This window comes from Haliotis rubra, unplaced genomic scaffold (assembly GCF_003918875.1).
Source record: "Haliotis rubra isolate DU_JTF1 unplaced genomic scaffold, ASM391887v1 Scf668, whole genome shotgun sequence".
NCBI classification, from domain to species: Eukaryota; Metazoa; Mollusca; class Gastropoda; order Lepetellida; family Haliotidae; genus Haliotis; species Haliotis rubra.
In genome coordinates this window covers 169923-189268 of record NW_025767377.1, presented here as the reverse complement: position 1 = coordinate 189268, position 19346 = coordinate 169923, and the positions used below count along the sequence as shown (strand labels likewise).

General features: G+C 41.8%; 1 protein-coding gene across 2 annotated transcripts in view; it reads right to left on the bottom strand.

The window, feature by feature from the left end:
* LOC124257589 (low-density lipoprotein receptor-related protein 1B-like) overlaps positions 1-19346 on the bottom strand; it is a 186555-nt gene that overhangs the window by 37799 nt on the left and 129410 nt on the right. Inside the window, exons 1-4 of one of the 2 annotated variants that reach the window (XM_046691688.1) lie at positions 5264-5631; positions 2211-2456; positions 1592-1760; positions 918-1042 (exon numbers count right to left, since the gene is read on the bottom strand). The exons of the other annotated variant lie outside the window; for it this stretch is intronic. Coding sequence (XP_046547644.1) covers positions 918-1042; positions 1592-1760; positions 2211-2456; positions 5264-5327 — 604 coding nt within the window. The 5' untranslated portion in view covers positions 5328-5631. Of the gene's footprint in view, positions 1-917; positions 1043-1591; positions 1761-2210; positions 2457-5263; positions 5632-19346 lie in introns of those variants that run through there. 2 annotated transcript variants of the gene reach the window in all.

Below are 19346 nucleotides of genomic sequence, written 5' to 3'. Positions count from 1 at the left end.
CAAGAAATGATAATTCGGTTTATATAACACATGAAATCATGTTAATGCAAAATATGGGGATCATTTTGCATAAAGATTTCTTTTCAACTACAATGCGAGTCCCTTCAAAATATCAACATTTATTTTGTTGAAGACATAAGTTGTTGTAGTTTTTCTCGGGAAGGTTAGTGATGAAAATATTTTGGAATGAATCTATTTCTGCTAATAGTATATAGTAAGGACAACCCAAAATTAAATGAAATTCATCTTCGACAGACATACTGTCACACTTATCACATATTAGGGCAGATCGGTCAACGCTTTCTTTACTTTTCTTATAACGTTGGTACTGAATCTTCAGGTTATGAGAAAGTATATGAAACTTCGTGAGAACAACTTTTAAATCTTTATCTATAGAATTTGATAACAAACATAATTCTGTAGTTAATAATGATATTATCCGGGTAAGAATTGGTTAATATATATGACTGTATCTCAAAATCGATGCTCAAATCGATCACTGGATTGTCTGGTCCAGACCACAAATTCGGTATTTCCGGAATTATGACTGGAGGAGGAGAAGTGATAGTGGGGGTACTATGTTGTAGCCCTATGATCAGTCTCGGTGCCAGTAAATAATCGCCAGGAATTTCATCAGCTATGAGGTGTTGAAAGTTCACTGAGGATAACGTTTACGATACAGTTGTGAGGTGTGGGTTCAGCAAATCAGTAATAGGCGTATTTGATTTAACGCCGCTTTTAGCAACATTCCTACAATATCACGACGAGGACACCAGAAATGGGCTTCACACCTTGTACCCATGTGGGGAATCGAACCCGAGCCTTCAGGTGACGAGCGACGTTTTAACCACTATGCTACCCCACCGTCCCTTTATGATCTGAAACACAACTGTATGATATGACCAAAATGTGTTTACTTTTTTCGTTGATAGTGAGTCCAGTCGGCGCATAGACTCCAGTTGATGTGAGTACCTTTCTTCCGCTCCCATCATAGTTGCAGGATTCAAGGATGTCGGTGTCGTGATCAAGCCAGTATAGCTTTCTGAAGGTGAAGGATATTGCAGTCAGTATACTTAACGTGGCTTTTAATGGCTGAATGATTAACTCCTGCTATATGACGGCGGTATGTAAATATCCGAATCTGTATCAACTGAACCAGTGATTGATACCAAGAACAACGTCCAAAGGCCAATCTCACTGAGCCAGGACACCCTATCCATTTTATCGCTTCGTACGATAAGCATATGTCACTGCGGAGTGAGTGAGTGAAGTTTTACGCCGCGTTTAGCAATCTTCCAGCAATACCACGGCGGGTGACACCAGAAATGGGTTTCACACATTTTATCCATGTGGGAATCGAACCCAGGTCTTCGGCGTGACGAGCGAACGCTTTGAGCACTATGCTAGCCCACCTGTGTAAGACAGGCAAACTAATACGCCAGGGTATGACGTTTTCTTTTCAAGAGGCCAACTGTGTAAGTACGATTGCATACACATGAATATTTTGATGAAAGAACTTGTTAGTTACTTGACAAAAGCGCCATGGACTAGAAACAGGTAGTATATAAATTACTAATTATTAGTTAGTTACCTGTCTGTTTTGTCAGCGACGATGCCGATGGGAAAGCTCACATTTGTACTCGCAATGATTGTACTATTAGATCCATTCATGTCGATGCTAACAATGACTTCATTTCCCAAGTCGGTGTAAAAGATCTTGCCGGCTCTACCATCAACAGTTAGGCCTTGCGGGTTGGAAACTGTAAAATATTTTCCAAAAAAAGTCAGACCACTTTCGTTTCTTTGTTTGTTTGAAATATTCCACCTATTTGACGCTTGTTAAAATAGCGTCAAGACATTCAAGTGACATCATGAGCATGAAGACAAACAGTTCGGGTACGATGACAATCTATCATATCATGACATGCATCCGATGCCGTCCGTTAGTTAACCTTACACACTCAGCAATATTCCAGCTATATGGCGGCGGTCTGTAAATAATTGAGTCTGGACCAGACAATCCAGTGATCAACAGCATGAGCATCGATCCGCGCAATTGGGAACCGATGACATGTGTCAACCAAGCCAGCGAGCCTGACCACCCGATGCCGTTAGTCGTCGAGCATGGGTTACAGAAGGTTCATTCTAACCCGGATCTTTACTTAAATACGATACATTATACACCGTCTAAACAACCACTGTTCACCAACCATTGTTCAGTTTTCGAACCAGAGTGTTATTTCCACCATCAAGTGTGGAACTCCAAATTTCCTCTCTGCTGATATCCGTCCAGTAGATTCGTCTGGTGACATTGTCATAGTCAATTGCTGTAGGTGTGATTGCAGATGTGAGGTTGTGTCGAGTGATCGTGTCCTTGAACAAATCCCATCTGTACACGGATCCCATAGTGAAAAGTGAGTGACGTTCAGTCAAAAGGATCACAACTTCAGGATTCTCTAAAACCAAAACAGTATTGGTAGTTCAACTAAACTCAAAGCTAAAAACCAATAATACATGTAACATTGCTCAAATTCCATTATCCTAATATGCGCATTTAGTGATGAACATGATATCATGTTGAGGTCGAGTGAAATGGATTTAACACCGGCTGCTACAAGAATCATACCTCAATTTCAGTGAGATCAAATTATATGTAATTATGTTTTGGTAAGCTGATATCGATGGGAGATTATTTAAAGGTTCAAATCTATCACAGGTGATACGTTTATCCTCTTTGTAAGTTGTTTGAGTGTCTTTCATTGCAACAATGCGGCGAAATAACAGAGAACTAGCCAACTCTTTCGTATGTGAAGATGTGTCTGACGTCAAATGAAACAAATGCATTGTATTATACACAACGTCATAGAACCTTGCGACGTCTCCATTCAACCGTAGCTTCACATGATAACATCAGAACGTTTTCAACAACTACCGTAGGTAGCCTCGGGGGATAGTCACACACACACACACACACACACACACACACTCTCTCTCTCTCTCTCTCTCTCTCTCTCTCTCTCTCTCTCACACACACACTCACACTCACACTCTCTCACACACTCACTCACACACACTCTCTCTCTCACTCACACACTCACATTCACTCTCCCACACACACACACACTCACTCACACACACACACACACTCACACCCACACACACACACACACACACACACACACACACACACACACACACACACACACACACACACACACACACACACACCATTTCGATAAGTTAACTACAGCCTCGTATGAGCTACCACTACCTACCGACAACGAATTCAATCAGGCAGAGGCACCAAACACGCCAGCATGCTACAATACACATTGGAAACGCGTGCTTCACACAATATCTGAAAACTTATGGGTCACATGTTCAAATGCTGTGGAAGCGCTAAGCAAATTGTGAAATAATTTCCATATGTGCACATACATTGAGGTGTCATAACCCTGGATCTGTGTCCTGCCACAACTAGCCCAGTGTAAATAGAGGTATCTTACCCTGGGTCGGTGTCCTGCCACAACTACCCGCCAGTGTAAATAGAGGTGTCTTACCCTGGGTCGGTGTCCTGCCACAACTAGCTCAGTGTAAACTGATGTGTCTTACCCTGGGTCGGTGTCCTGCCACAACTACCCGCCAGTGTAAATAGAGGTATCTTACCCTGGGTCGGTGTCCTGCCACAACTACCCGCAAGTGTAAATAGAGGTATCTTACCCTGGGTCGGTGTCCTGCCACAACTACCCGCCAGTGTAAATAGAGGTGTCTTACCCTGGGTCTGTGTCCTGCCACAACTAGCTCAGTGTAAACTGATGTGTCTTACCCTGGGTCGGTGTCCTGCCACAACTAGCCCAGTGTAAACTGAGGTGTCTTAACCCTTGGTCTGTGTCCTGCCACAACTACGCGCCAGTGTAAATAGAGGTATCTTACCCTGGGTCGGTGTCCTGCCACAACTACCCGCCAGTGTAAATAGAGGTATCTTACCCTGGGTCGGTGTCCTGCCACAACTACCCGCCAGTGTAAATAGAGGTGTCTTTCCTGGGGTCTGATGCCTGCCACAACTACCCGCCAGACTAAATAGAAGTGTCTTACCCGGGGTCTGAAACCTTCCACATATACTTGACAGTGTATATATACGTGTCAGACTCCTGCCGCAACTACCCGCCAGAATGAATAGAGGTGTCTTACCATGGGTCTGAATCTTGCCAGAAATACCCGCCAGTGTAAATAGAGGTGTCTTATCCTAGGGTCTGTTTCCTGCCACAACTACCCGCCAGACTAAATAGAGGTGTCTTACCCTGGGTCGGTGTCCTGCCACAACTACACGCCAGAATAAATAAAAGTGCCTTACCCTGGGTCTGAGGCGTGATACATTTGCTCGCCAGTGTAAATAGAACCGAGGTCTGTTTCCTGCCACACATACTTGACAGTGTATATAGAGGTGTCTTACCCAGGATCTGTGTCCTGCCACACATACTTGACAGTGTATATAGAGGTGTCTTACCCAGGATCTGTGTCCTGCCACACATACTTGACAGTGTATATAGAGGTGTCTTACCCTGGATCTGTGTCCTGCCACACATTCTTGACAGTGTATATAGAGGTGTCTTACCCTGGATCTGTGTCCTGCCACACATTCTTGACAGTGTATATAGAGGTGTCTTACCCTGGATCTGTGTCCTGCCACACATACTTGACAGTGTATATAGAGGTGTCTTACCCTGGATCTGTGTCCTGCCACACATACTTGACAGTGTATATAGAGGTGTCTTACCCTGGATCTGTGTCCTGCCACACATACTTGACAGTGTATATAGAGGTGTCTTACCCTGGATCTGTGTCCTGCTACACATACTTGACAGTGTATATAGAGGTGTCTTACCCTGGATCTGTGTCCTGCCACACATACTTGACAGTGTATATAGAGGTGTCTCACCCTGGATCTGTGTCCTGCCACACATACTTGACAGTGTATATAGAGGTGTCTCACCCTGGATCTGTGTCCTGCCACACATACTTGACAGCGTAGAAAGAGGTATCTTACCCTGGATCTGTGTCCTGCCACACATACTTGACAGAGTATATAGAGGTGTCTTACCCTGGATCTGTGTCCTGCTACACATACTTGACAGTGTATATAGAGGTGTCTTACCCTGGATCTGTGTCCTGCCACACATACTTGACAGCGTAGAAAGAGGTATCTTACCCTGGATCTGTGTCCTGCCACACATACTTGACAGTGTATATAGAGGTGTCTTACCCTGAGTCTGTGTCCTCACAACGAGGCCTATGAAGACCAAGACACATGCTGTTGATGCTCTCATGTCGTCACCACTTGTGGATAGTGGCAACCCACGTAATCCGGGTGGATAGCTATGGACTGTTTAATGTTAGGCCCGCTGACAGTTCCCGTGTCTCATGTGAACACAACTCCAATCACGCGTGTCACTTGTACAGCTGTCGTTGTCTTTCAGGATGTGATAATTGTGCAAATTCCATAAAAGGAGGAAAATTCTGTTCAGTGTGTTTATGTATATTACGTATACAAGGAAGTAGGATTGTAACTTGATTCTTACTTACTGAATATAATCTGACAGGACACACAGGCCCTGAACTAGCATAGTTAAATCATGACAGCGTTCTACAGAATAGGTTTCCAATGCGCTGTCTATAGCTATAATAAAGGAAACTTTGTATCTGATATTGCAAATGGATAACATGCGGCATATTTCTATACGTTTAGTTATCAATTAATCGTTGACCAGGTGATCTTATCTTGGATTACTGTCCTCGTTCTGGGCGCCTGTTTTGACTGATACGCACAGGTGGCTTTGTGTGTTGCTCTGTATTCTGCGTTGAGCAAGTACAAATAGTCGGCCCCTATGAACCCGCTCAAAGGAGAAGCAAATAAAACGTAAAGGCAGGTATAGGCGATATCACCGCCGTATCACATGACAGAAGAATATAAGACGGCCTAGTTGTAGTCACCACCTGTGCTGGTGTACATGTATGTGGGGCATTTATATTCTTTCATATTTGATTCATTATTTGGCAATAAGACAGTGTTTATTCACCCCCTGTAATCAAGCTTTAACTGATGACAACTATCTTTAGGTGTAATATTAGAGATAACAATCCTTTTAATGTTAAATAAGCGTTCCGTCTGACAAGTATGCCGGTGGTAGGTTTAGCTAACTCCATATCTCAATTAAATCATGAACATAAAATCTAACAAAGAAACCTATCAACTTGCATATGTAATATGCAAACGAAAGCGATATAATCCTCACCATAATACCAAACAAACCAATAGCATGTAAATGTGATACAGTAACCCATAACATGAAATATAATGAAAACAAATAACAACATTAACTCGTCACTGTTATACTATAACAAGTAATTAATGGTACATAACAAAGCCAAAAGCATATAAATGTGACAAAAATAACATTAGCATGTCAGTGTGATACATAGAGAATTAGCATGTAAATGTGATGCTTAAAATATTTGATTGTAAATGCCATGCATAAAACATTTGCATGTAAATGAGATCCATACAACATTTGCACGTAAATGCGATGCATAACACATAAGTATATAAACGAGATTTATAATACATTAAAACATTTCCATGTATATGTGATACAAGCATTAGATGGGACACACAAACAAGCCATTAGCATGTCTGTGTGATACACAATGCAGCCTGTGATACACAATCAAGCCATTAGCATGTCTGTGTGATACACAATCAAGCCATTAGCATGTCGGTGTGATACACAATCAAGCCATTAGCATGTCGGTGTGATACACAATCAAGCCATTAGCATGTCGGTGTGATACACAATCAAGCCATTAGCATGTCGGTGTGATACACAAACAATTAGCATGTCAAGCCATTAGATTGTCGGTGCGATACACAAACAAGCCATTAGCACGTCGGTGTGATACACAAACAAGCCATTAGCATGTCGGTGTGATACACAAACAAGCCATTAGCATGTTGGTGTGATACACAAACAAGCCATTAGCATGTCGGTGTGATACACAAACAAGCCATTAGCATGTCGGTGTAATACACAATCAAGCCATTAGCAACAATTTGTGATGCATAAACCACTAGCATATCAACAGGAATAATAAACCGTTACCATGTAAATGAGAATCGTAAACCCTGAATACGTCAATACTGAGCAAATCGAGATTTTACATCACATGTACTTCGAGCCTCGGAGGACCCGAACCTGAGGATATCTAGACTTGCTTCATTTAGGATTTTAGCATTGCAGAGCTAGGCAGAAAGGGACAATAAGACATGGATTGTGAGACTACAAGTGCCCTAGACTGACGCTTAGTCTCTGTAAATATATATATTTTTGTTAGAAACATCATATCATACACAAACATACCAATTGCAAGCAGACAATGTCCTAGTTTTCCCACTATTGACTAATGTTTTACTCAGCTCCCAAAAGTACCCCAGATTATGGAGCGTAGCCCCGCTTATAGAAACATTCCAAAATGTCGTTTATGGTCATTAAACAGATCCAGACCTAAGAAACATGTTTCCTTAACTGAATAGCGTTAACTGAATTGGCAATTAATAACAATGCTAAAAAATGATAATGATTACCCAGAATACATACCTACAAACTGCATGTACATGTATATATGTATGTATTTCCGTGTGAAATAGTCGTATTTAGAAGAAAACACGTTTTCTGTATTAATTTCGAGAGGCAGGTTATTTAATTTTGTGCACAATGTGGCATATTGATACTCAAATGGTGAAGCGGAATTTGATGATCCGACATGTGCATATGATTATAGTTTATTATCCAGAATCATTAGGAAGAGAATTGTATAGATGTCAACTTCTTTATTATGAGGAACTCAACGTTTTGGGGTATATACTTCCTTCCCAGGTGAATGAATGCTTTGAGGCAGAGAGCATATATAGACATGCAAGAATAACAAAAGTAATAAGACAACAAAGGTGGAGGCTTAACAAGGTAAGGCAACAGTTAACTGGCGCTAACAAGTGATTGGCAAAGGACAAATGGAAGCCAACACTTAACAATTAATAATATTCGTAATACTAATAAGGAGCCTTGACTGATCCCAAAAACTTCCGCCCTATCACATCTTTGAATACTCAAAGGTGTTTTTGACAAACCTCGTGTCATCTTACTGCTCTTCTAATGACATACTTTATAGAGAGCAGAAGGGAGCAACGAAGGGGAAGTTGGGGGTGCAAGGATCGACGTCTTGTACGGAAAATGATTTTGGAAGTGGCTAAAACATATCACAACCTCTACATGTGCTGAATTGACTACCAAAAGAACCATACGACTCTGTCCCTCATGAATGGATTCTGAAGTCTCTTGATTGTATTGACCTCCCTGAGCGACTACTTGATTTACTCGGGGCGGTGGGGTAGCCTAGTGGTTAAAGCGTTCGTTCATCACGCCGAAGACCCGGGTTCGATTCCCCACATGGGTACAATATGTGAAGCCCATTTCTGGTGTCTCCCGCCGTGATATAGCTGGAATATTGCTAAAGCGGCGTAAAACTAAACTCACTCACTCACTCACTCACTTGATTTACTCAAGTCTTTAATAAGCTGCTGGTCGAGTCAACTTGAGTGGTGGTGGTGGTTCGTTATTGAGCGTCTTGTGGAAGATCAGTTCGAGACAAGCTCCAGGATGTCCAGATTCAAGACAAACTTCGGGCCGAGTATAAGGCTCGCTTAAGCAACATCTGGAGCTCCGATCTAAATGCTCGAAACAAGGTCAAAGTCACCAATTCCTTTGCCGTGCCAGTCCAACCTATTCCTTTGGAGTAGTTGATTGGACAAAACAAAATACCCAGAGTCTTGACCGCCTGACCAGAAGGATCATGTCTGATAACAGAGCTCACCACCCTCGTTCCTCTCTTAATCGTTATACATATGCCAAGCAGTTCAGGAGGTCGGGGTTTGATTAATGTGGATGCTCTTCATGATATCATGTTATTGTGTACGTTTGCACATATTTATTTATCGGATGATCCTCTGGTGATGCATGTGATGAAACAAGGAAATCCACAGCTATTTGAAGCGTGCCAAGGTTGTTGGACAGAATCTGATAATTGAAGTTGATTTTGTTGATGGCAATGTACTGCTGGGCGGTACAGCGATGAGAGTACACAAGGTGAAGTTATTCACCAAGTTTGCTCAGAGTCGGTCATTTGTGGAGAAGCTTTCTGAGAAGCCATTGCATCGTGTGTACATGCAGTGTGTGAAACAGATTAGCAATCCAACCGACTCCCTTGCCTAGATGAAGTCGGCTGGCCTTAAATGTGAAACTGAGGGCTTCCTTTTTTGCTGCTCAGAAAATGTTAACATGAAATGCCGACTGTGTAATAAATTTACAGAGACTGTACAACATCTTGTCAGTGGATGCCCTTCCTTGGCACAAACAGTATATCTTAAAAAGACATGATGGCATGGTTTGCTGCTTCTACTGTCATCTTCGCCATGCCCCTGGATTTGACTCTGAGGTCCATCCATTGGACGACCCTGAACATGTCTTGGGCGTCATGGAAAATGGTGCTTTTAAACTTCTTGGAATAGACCCATATGCAGCCTCAGAAGAATTCCGGCCAACAAACCTGATCTTGTCCTTTTTGATAAAGCTAATGAATTTATTTATATCATTGAATTTTTTGTCCCTTTTGACAGCAACGTGATTGGCAAGATTCAGCTCAATATGCGGGCCTCGCCTTTGAAATGTCTCGCTTGCATCCCAAGTACACGGTCGTCAGATTCCCTTGGTTCGGTACATACTGATCTCTTGGCGCAGATCAGGAGAGCGCCCGGGTTCCCCACCGGATTACCCGAGCTGCCGCTAGAAGGGTATAGTCACCTGACTTTTCTCACCGGGTATCCATTTTCTGCTGGATGAACAGAGGTAATACTGAACAAACTCACTTGCCTAAGTGAGACCACATGATCGTGACCTGAGCTCTATGCACAGGACAACACTCTTCCAGTGTATAGTAACTGTTTCCAGACTTGCTGATATGCACAGGACCGCACAACACCTCGAATCAATTAGCGCTGACTGGTGATGACAATGGAGAGCTGGAAGCCGGGACTTACATTATAGGCAATGGACAAACCGCGAAAAAGAGGGAGCGGATAATAGCACTGGTGACGAATCATTCTTTATAAAGTGCTCTGTTTGATTTAACAGCACTGGGTGTTCAAGAATAATGTATGGTTTGCAGATTTAAAATGGTCTGGGAATGAGCTGATAGCTACAATGTAAGAAAGATTTATTTCTATTATTGCCTTCCCAAAAACTTTTAACTAAGCGGGTTGGTTGATACAAGGGAGGCAACTCTGACAGGTCAGGTAGCCTCGTGCATGATTGTTCAGACATTTGTAAACTATGATATGAAATTTGAACTCGATTCCTACAGGTATTGAATTTGGGGAGATGTCAGCATGGAGATAATTGCAATAATCGGTGCGTGACGTAGCATGTGAAAGAGCCAGGACAACAAAGCGATCTGAGCTCTGAGGTGACCATAACATCCATAATGCATTGTCGTAACTGGCGACTTGGTGTCAGTCAACCCTACCACAGTTACCTACTAATTCTGTCCGTTCCACATTGTCAGGGTACATGGTAGCTCAGGCGCTTCACTCGCTTGGTATGTCCAGGGATGCTAAGTTAAGGAGTAAGGGCTCGGGCGACCATGAATCGTAACTAACCGCATTACATTCATGTACAAGGCAACACAAAGTTCTATATTCACATACTTTTACTAAGTCCATCTCTCTAAATACAGCTTCAACGTGGATTGGCTTCCGAGAATGTTGGGCATGCATTCCCGCACTCAGAGTTCCTATTGCCAAACGTGTCTTTTTTAATGGTTCGAGCCTAACCTGATCTTGATCACATGTTTCAGCCTATCGTTTTGATTCGTTAACAACTGTATCTGACCTTGCACTTGTGTATGTCGTGATTGGAAGAATATCGGGCAGCACCTTTCGGTGACTCACGCCTTTTCATTGATTTGTTAAATTGTTTTCTTGTAAGCTTACTCTATTCTGTCTTTCACGACAAATGTGTCGAGTCTCTACTTTCCATAGCCTACGGCTAAACGCCATTCTACCGAGACTTTCTGTCTCCATATCGTGCCCATCAGTTATCACTCATGAGCAAAACTGCAAATTTAAATGCGGAATCTGATGTAATTCTCTAATGGTTTAGGGGTGCATTGTTACCTTATAACAGTATCAATGGCTTACGATAGTCGTGAAGCTAACATCGCTTTGTGAAACTGGGGCACAGGATATTTCACTGGCGCAGGGCTAATATTTCTGACAATAAGAGTCGACATATCAACTTGTGACATTTCAGATTATAAGGCTAATTGGGAAAATCCATTTAATTCATTTTCTTGTGTTGCCATCCAAGTTTGCATTTGTTTCTGGTAGCTATTCCGTGGCAATAGGTATTTGTGTACTCTTTCAGCTCCCTTCCTCTGCTTCTTTTTTTCTGCCTAGTGGTTAAAGTGTTCGCTCGTGATGCCGAAGACCCAGGTTTGTTTGTTTGTTTGTTTCTTTATTTGTTGTTTAACGCCTCACTCAGCAATATTCTAGCTATATGGCGGCGGTCTGTAAATATTCGAGTGTGGACCAGACAATTCAGTGATCAGCAGCAAGAACTAATTCAAGGCCGGATCTTCACGGGTCAGACCCGGGTTTGTGTGAAGGCAACTGTGAGTGAAGAAAAGTGGTGTAGAACCGAAATTCCTAGCTCTTTTAATCGGTTTATTGAAACGACATCAGTTTCCAACGCAAACCTTTGCCTAAGTTAGATGGAGGTTCAGGAATATAACAGCAAAAAAGGTGGGTGGTTTAAGTATGAAGCTGTTGCAACTTATTCTTTGATAAAAAAATTCAATTCACGAATTTATCTGTGAAGTGGCATTGCGTCCCTTTGTAACGCCGGGATCCGACTTAAGTGGTCCTCATCCCAGATTCGTACCGATTGTGATGCTTGTTTTGTTCAGCGGCCATCCCCATGCTACTGCCATCTTATTGTCAACTTTTGGAAACCCCATGCAAAATGAAGACCATTTTTGAAAGAGAAAGTCCTTTGCTTTTGTAGATTCTTCCACCATTTTTACCTTAGCTTGATAACGGTGAAAGAAGAGTGCAACGTTCCTGTTCTCCATAAAGTTGAATGCTTCGTTAATTACTCAGTCACCAATTTCTGGAATGCCGATCAAACGACTTTTTCACGAATAAAATACATTCCAAACGTCCCTTGTGTAGTTACAAATGATTCAGTTATCTTTACGTAATCAGTAAGTTTATGAATCGGAGATGGTACGATCACAGATGGGCAAGTATTTTACAATGCATGAAGGGCCGCGGGGGTAGCCTAGTGGTTAAAGCGTTCGCTCGTCACGCCGAAGACCCTGGTTCGATTCCCCACATGGATAGAATGTATAAAAGCAGTGGCGTAAACCTCCCCCTTCCTCCCGCCCTCACGCACTCATGCGCTCACGAACTGACTGACTCATTCACTTACGCACGCATTCACACACGCACGGACTCACGCACTAACTCACGCGTTCACGCACGCATGCACTCACGCTCGCACTCACGCACACATACACGCACGCTCGCAGTCGCCCGCTCACTTACTCCCCAGCTAACATTTCACGTTGTCACAAATTTAAGCTTTCGTTGTTACAACGTCATTCTGAGGACACCCATTTACGTTGTCACAACGTTCTGGCCTGACGTTGTGATACGTCATTTTTACGTCGCCACAAAGTTAAAGTTATTTAATGCTAACGTATTTTACGTTGTCTTCCGTTTTATTTAACATTAATAGTTGAATAGTTTTCCCAATAATGAACAGTACATAAGAAACAATTCCGAAATTCACTTCAATGTTTATTCGTCAATTCTTCAAACAAACGCTGTTATAACGTCATGAGGGGCCCAAAACATAAGATATCCTCAACGTAAATTTGCAACGTTGTTATTACGTTGTGACATAACGTTTTAAAATGGCGTAATACTAACGTTGTGACAACGTTGTGTCATGACTTTACTAATCTATAACCTTCCCACAACGTTGTCGTCATAACAAAAGACGTTAAAATATGGCACTTGTTGGTCCCTGCCTGGCGCTCGGCATGAATGGGTACAACAAGGACTGGTCGGCTCGGAGTCAGTATAATGTGTCTGAGTGGGGTATTCATGCTTCACTGCTGCATGGTATCTCAGTGGGCTAGCACTATAAAACCAGCTTAAGTCTGGGCTAGTACAAGCAGCCGCACATACACATACACACGCATGCACGTCGTCATATGAGCGAAATATTCTCAAGCACGATGTTAAACCAAATTTCACCTCACCTCCCACAACGTTGTGTGTTAGCTGGGTCACTCACTCACTCACTCACTTTTGTTACCGGGGTTAGACCTAACGAGCTGCTTACCCAGGCATGTAATCCGAATTAGTTGAGAAGAAAAAACATAACGTAGGGTTAACAACAGACGTAGGGCAAATTCATGACAATATTATATATCCTGTAGTGAGTGAGTTGACTTTTTGCAATATTCCAGTAATATCACGGCGGGGAACATCAGCAATGGCCTTCACACATTGTGCCCATGCGGGGAATCGAACCCGGGTCTTCCGTGTAACAAGCAAAAGCTTGAACCACTAGGCTACCCCACCGCCCTCATATACCCTGTAAACTACTACAGTTTAACTGTCATAATTTGACAATGTAGTTAAGTGCTTTTGAACTTTTGATCTATATCATTTATCATAACGATCTGTGAATCTTGATTTTCTTGCTGCATATACTTTTCATTTGGAATAATTATGCTTACATTCTGAGACCCATGAAGATCAGAGTCAGAACTGGTCCTCAGCAGCCCTTGCTCGTCGTAGGATTCGACTAAAGGGTCAGTGTGGTCAGGGTCGCTCATTTGGCTGATGGGGCGGTGGGGTAGTCTAGTGGTTAAAGCGTTGGCTCGTCACGCCGAAGACCCGGGTTCGAATCCCCGCATTGGTACAATGTGTGAAGCCCATTTCTGGTGTCCCCCGCCGTGATGTTGCTGGAATATTGCTAAAAGCGGCGTAAAACCAAACTCAGTCAGTCAGTCATTTGGCTGATGCGCGTAACCATTTCGCTCTTGGTAGGTTGATGGTCATCATGTCATTCACCGGATTATCTGATCCAGGTTCGATTATCTATAGACCTCAGTCACATAGCCAGAAAGCTCCTGCAGGGTAGAAGTCTTCCTTTAGATGAAGATATTAAGTGTATCGAAAGCCTGTTTCCACGTACATACTTCGGTATTAAGCATCATGTGCATTAAGCAAGAGCATTACCTTTGACGCTTGAATGAATGATAGCTTTTGTGCGACGGGCTCTGACTCCTAATGCTTCAAGCATTAATGTTGCCATCCATGCTTTCAGTAAATCGAAGGTCACGAACGTCTGGCAATAACAGCAAGGATTTCATTTCATTGTCTGTATGATGGGAAGGATCAGTTTCTAGAGGTTGAACAAGTAAAGTATTGTTTTTACCACAATGTATGGTTTTAATATATAATGATTGCATTGTAAATGTCATCTATGATTCAGAGTTTGGGCCAAGGTGAACGACGAGCTCTGTTGGTTCTTGCATAGATTGTCTAGCACCACTGCTAAGTCCCAAATGAGATGGAATGATGTTATTTGTGTGTGAGAGTGTGTGCGCGTGTGTGTATGCAGATTTGTTGGTATACTGAACAAAAAAGAAAGTCCATATGTGTTACTTTGTCCCAAACATACCTATAGAGAACGAAATGTGTAGTTACTGGGTAAGTCTAGTGAGTGTACACTGAAAAAGGTGCGCATGGTGCACACTCCACAGGCAACAGTAGCACAATGGGGTCACTGTTCATATTTCACGGGACTACTCATCTGTATCGGAGCTTGTTGTATCGCGAGTGAGTGAGTTTAGTTTTACGTCGCTTTTAGCAATATTCCCTCAATATCACGGTGGGGGGATATCAGAAATGGGCTTCATACATTATACCCATGTCGGGAATCGAACCCGGGTCTTCTGCATGACGAGCCACCGCTTTAAGCATTAGGCTACCCCACCGCCCCCAGCACACTGGAAGTTACTCTCGAGGTGAAATGTTTTTAACCTTACTCTATAAAAAACACAATAAACCTGATACGAAATCGCAGATGAATATCATATACATGCTGAAATCAGATGGTTAGAAATGATGTATGAACATCATTATAATCAACACATTCAAGCAACTGTTTGATCTAGGACAGGGGATCATAGAGAGTGAATACATATAGAGAGTAGATAACATCATTTATTACCCACGTGGTCAACGTATGGGAGTTGCATACTAATCTCGTACGTCACACGTGTGTCGTATCGCGTTGACCTGTGTCGTAACGACTTGACCTGAGATTCTAACGATTTGATTGGATAACCGATGACCTCTCAGTTAGGTCATGTTGTGACGGAACTACTTTTTCATTCATAACAAACACGTGGATCCATTCATTCTACAACTAAATGCATTGTGGGAATGTAAACATCGCGAACGTTGCCGTGTCGCTGTTTTATTGTGAGTCGAACTGAGACATTATACCCGTCGAAAAACGTAAACGCAATGTTTCCACCAGTGATGTTAGCCGAATGAAGCAACTGCAAACCAAGAAACGAGGTGCTACGGAGTAGTTTACTGTAGGAGGCTGTACGAGGCGAAGACAACTGACATGCATCGTGACGTCGGTTACCAAGGCAGTGACGTCATTACAGTGACGTCATGCAAATATTGTACTACAGTACAAAACTCTTCCGCAACCTCTTTATGAAACCGGTTTCGGTTTGAAACCAAAATATTAACAAAACTACGTTATTTTGTCAATTTAATGCATGTAAGACGTGGGTAATAAATAAAATACCACACTCGGTCTCATTACATACGAATTATACGAAACTCGTGACCTTCCTATGTTATCTGACCTCGCTTTCGCTCGGTCAGATACCATAGGAAGGACACTCGTTTCGTATAATTCGTATGTAATGAGACCTCGTGTAGTATTCTCTATTTATGTGACCACGAATATCAGTCGCTTGTAGTTGTTTCAATATGTTTCAATATATATATATAATATATATATATATATATATATATATGTGTGTGTGTGTGTGTGTGTGTGTGTGTGTGTGTGTGTGTGTGTGTGTGTGTATTGCAGATTTCTTCATGCTCCATTTCCACGTCAACAGATACGCGCAAGGCGCAACAAACACAGATTAACAGTCTCCGACATTTATAAAGCAATATGTATTATATTTCACAACGGGTTTTTTTCTAATGAAAGAAAATACTACATGCTGTATTTTTATAACTCCATAACAGATAAATGACTATAAGAGTCGACCTTGTTTATAGTCTAAGCATTTACACGGGTAGTTAAAGGTTGACGGTGCTAACTGGTAAAATATGTGTGATCGTTACCTGGTTTGGACACTGAAATAATCACTGCTTCCTACCAGGCAGGCGGGAAATTCACCGTTTCCGAAATATTATTAACTGTGAGAGATTCCTTGGGTTGATATTTTATCAGCTAATAATGAATATCAACAGACCCTAATGCCACAATGAGCCTTTTCAAGAAAAACTGATTCACTCAAATAATTATTTAGAGAGTTATTTGAACTTTCGAAGTATTTTTCTTTTATATTACCTATTGTGGAAACATTTTTTTCCAGTTCTCACGTGTTTCTGTTTCACACATATACGAGATAAACTTCGAATCTGATTGTTTGACAGCCATTCTAGAAGTTAGTGAGTAAATAATGAAGCAAGCGATTTATGGATAACAATTGATAACAACCTCTTATTTGTTACATAGAGCGACTTTACGGTTTAGTTTCTTAAACCCTTAAGAAGCTTTTATAATATAGTCATCTGTTTCATTAAACACGAGTCTTTGACATTTCGCAAGTTAACCTGAGAGAGGTATATATTCAAAGTCCCCTCAGCTTCCTCCCATGATTTTCAACTTACTGCAATCAATATTGTTGCATTGTGTATCTGCACCTGGGTGAAACGGGATATTAGGTATAGCTTCAGTCACAAAAGCAATCTATGTATCACAAATCAAGTTTTAATTTGATCCAAATCACGGATGAAAATATCAGGTTTCAAATTAGCACAAGATAATGCATAAAACGTCTTCAAATCTGCTTAAGTAAACTTCCATTTGGATATAGATCCATTGAAGCACTGACAGTTGGGAAATGATCGCTAGCACATAGATCGTGGCGAACAGACCATGAATTCATTAATAAGAGATGGACAGTTCGCCCCAGAGCTGAGTATGCACCAGTTGCTAGGTGTTACCAAACATCACTACCATCATTAAATAAACAAAGAATTTCTATGTGCAGAAAGTCCTCAAGCACTTTAATTATATTATTACCAAGTTAATCCCCACAAATGATAGTCTCAACTCACGCTTCCAACATGCAAGAAGGGCTTCGGAAGTTGGAACCGTATCATGAGTTGACGCAGAAACAGCAACTCACAGAATAGTATGATATAATTCCAGAAACCTTAACATAATTTGACGCAGTAACAACTTCAGTAAACTATGGCCCTGTAATGATCAAAGCAAGAGCAACTGTCTTCCCATACTCTTGCCCGATTGATCAAATTTCAGATTGTAGCTGTCATGTCGTGCAGTCTTTGATGGGTTTGTTTGTTTGTCGTTTAACACGGCACTCGGCAATACGCCAGCTATATGGTGGCGATCAGTAAGTCTGGACCAGACAGTCCAGTGATCAACACTATTAACATCGATCTACGCAATTGGGATACGAGGACATGGCCAACCAAGTCAGCGAGTCTGACCACCCGATACTGTTAGTCGCCTCTTACGACAGGCATGGATTGCTGAAGACCCATTCTAACCCGGATCTTCACAGGTGTGTAGTCTTTGAGAGATAAAGGGTGACTTCCAGAGCAGTTACCAGAGACCGGAGGTCATCACATTTTCCACCACATCTGTGACAATCAGCTGGTTTGGGCCTGAATTTACGCCATGGCCATACTTTTGACAACATTAGTATCAGTGATAAATGTATTGACCATTAAGTTGTAATAGTTGCAATTGTCTCCCCCAGAAATGAATAAAAAACTCCTTGTGAGGGTAGCTCTGAAACATTATCACTGTCATTCATATTTGAGAGGCAACGTACTATATGACGGCCAGATCTTTTACTGCTGTCCATGGTAACTTTAATTAGCCAGAGAGTGCATTTGTGGAAAGGAGGTTTTGCGTTTGGACTTTATTCTTCCATTCGATCAGTAGTATCCAATTCGAAAACGAACTTGAGAAAAGTTCCCCCAGGAAAAGACAAATCGGACAATTAGCGCTGCCTTTAACAAAGATTTAACGTTCTTATCATTAAAGTCAGTGTTAGTCGCTTCTATTTCACTGTACTTGACGAAAGTAAAACATGATGGCATGTGTAATAGTATTTATTGATGCTATCTGTGCAGGCAGTATCCTCCCTTTCGGAAAGTAATTAAAGTCACTAATAATTTATGGAGCACTTAACACATTTTCAACTGTTTTTATACTCTCTGTTAGTTATTCACCACCATACGCAGGACATGGAACTAGCAACCAAGAGCTTGCTGCGGGCCTTCCTTCACATCCAAGCTATAATTTCCACTTATGAGTGTCTTTTTGAAGAAAATGTATTTAAATATAGCGGGGCTAATGTACATGTTGACGCTCAGTACAATCATCTACTGACGAAAATCTCTAACATACCTTCTCAGAAAGAATGTGCCATCTACGTTGCAAAGAGACTTCAGTTCATGTGGTTCGTGTACAACAAGCAGGAGAAGACGTGTGTCACCAGTGAATGTTGGTCGATTCCCGTACAACAAACACAGTCATCAAACAATAAAACAAAACAATTATAAACAAAAAGGTGAGATGTTATGTAACTTTTATATCGCATTTGTGGATATATATAGTTTGTAAATGGCTACAGGTTCTTACCAACCACGTAATGGTTAATAGTCAAATAGGTTATTGGCGATTATAGTCTAGCTTTTCAACAATAAATAGATATATATGGGGCGGTGAGGTAGCCTAGTGCTTAAAACGTACGCTCGTCACGCCGAAGACGCGGGTTCGATTCCCTACATGGGTACAATGTGTGAAGCCCATTTTTGGTGTCCCCCGCCGTGATATTGCTGGAATATTGCTAAGATA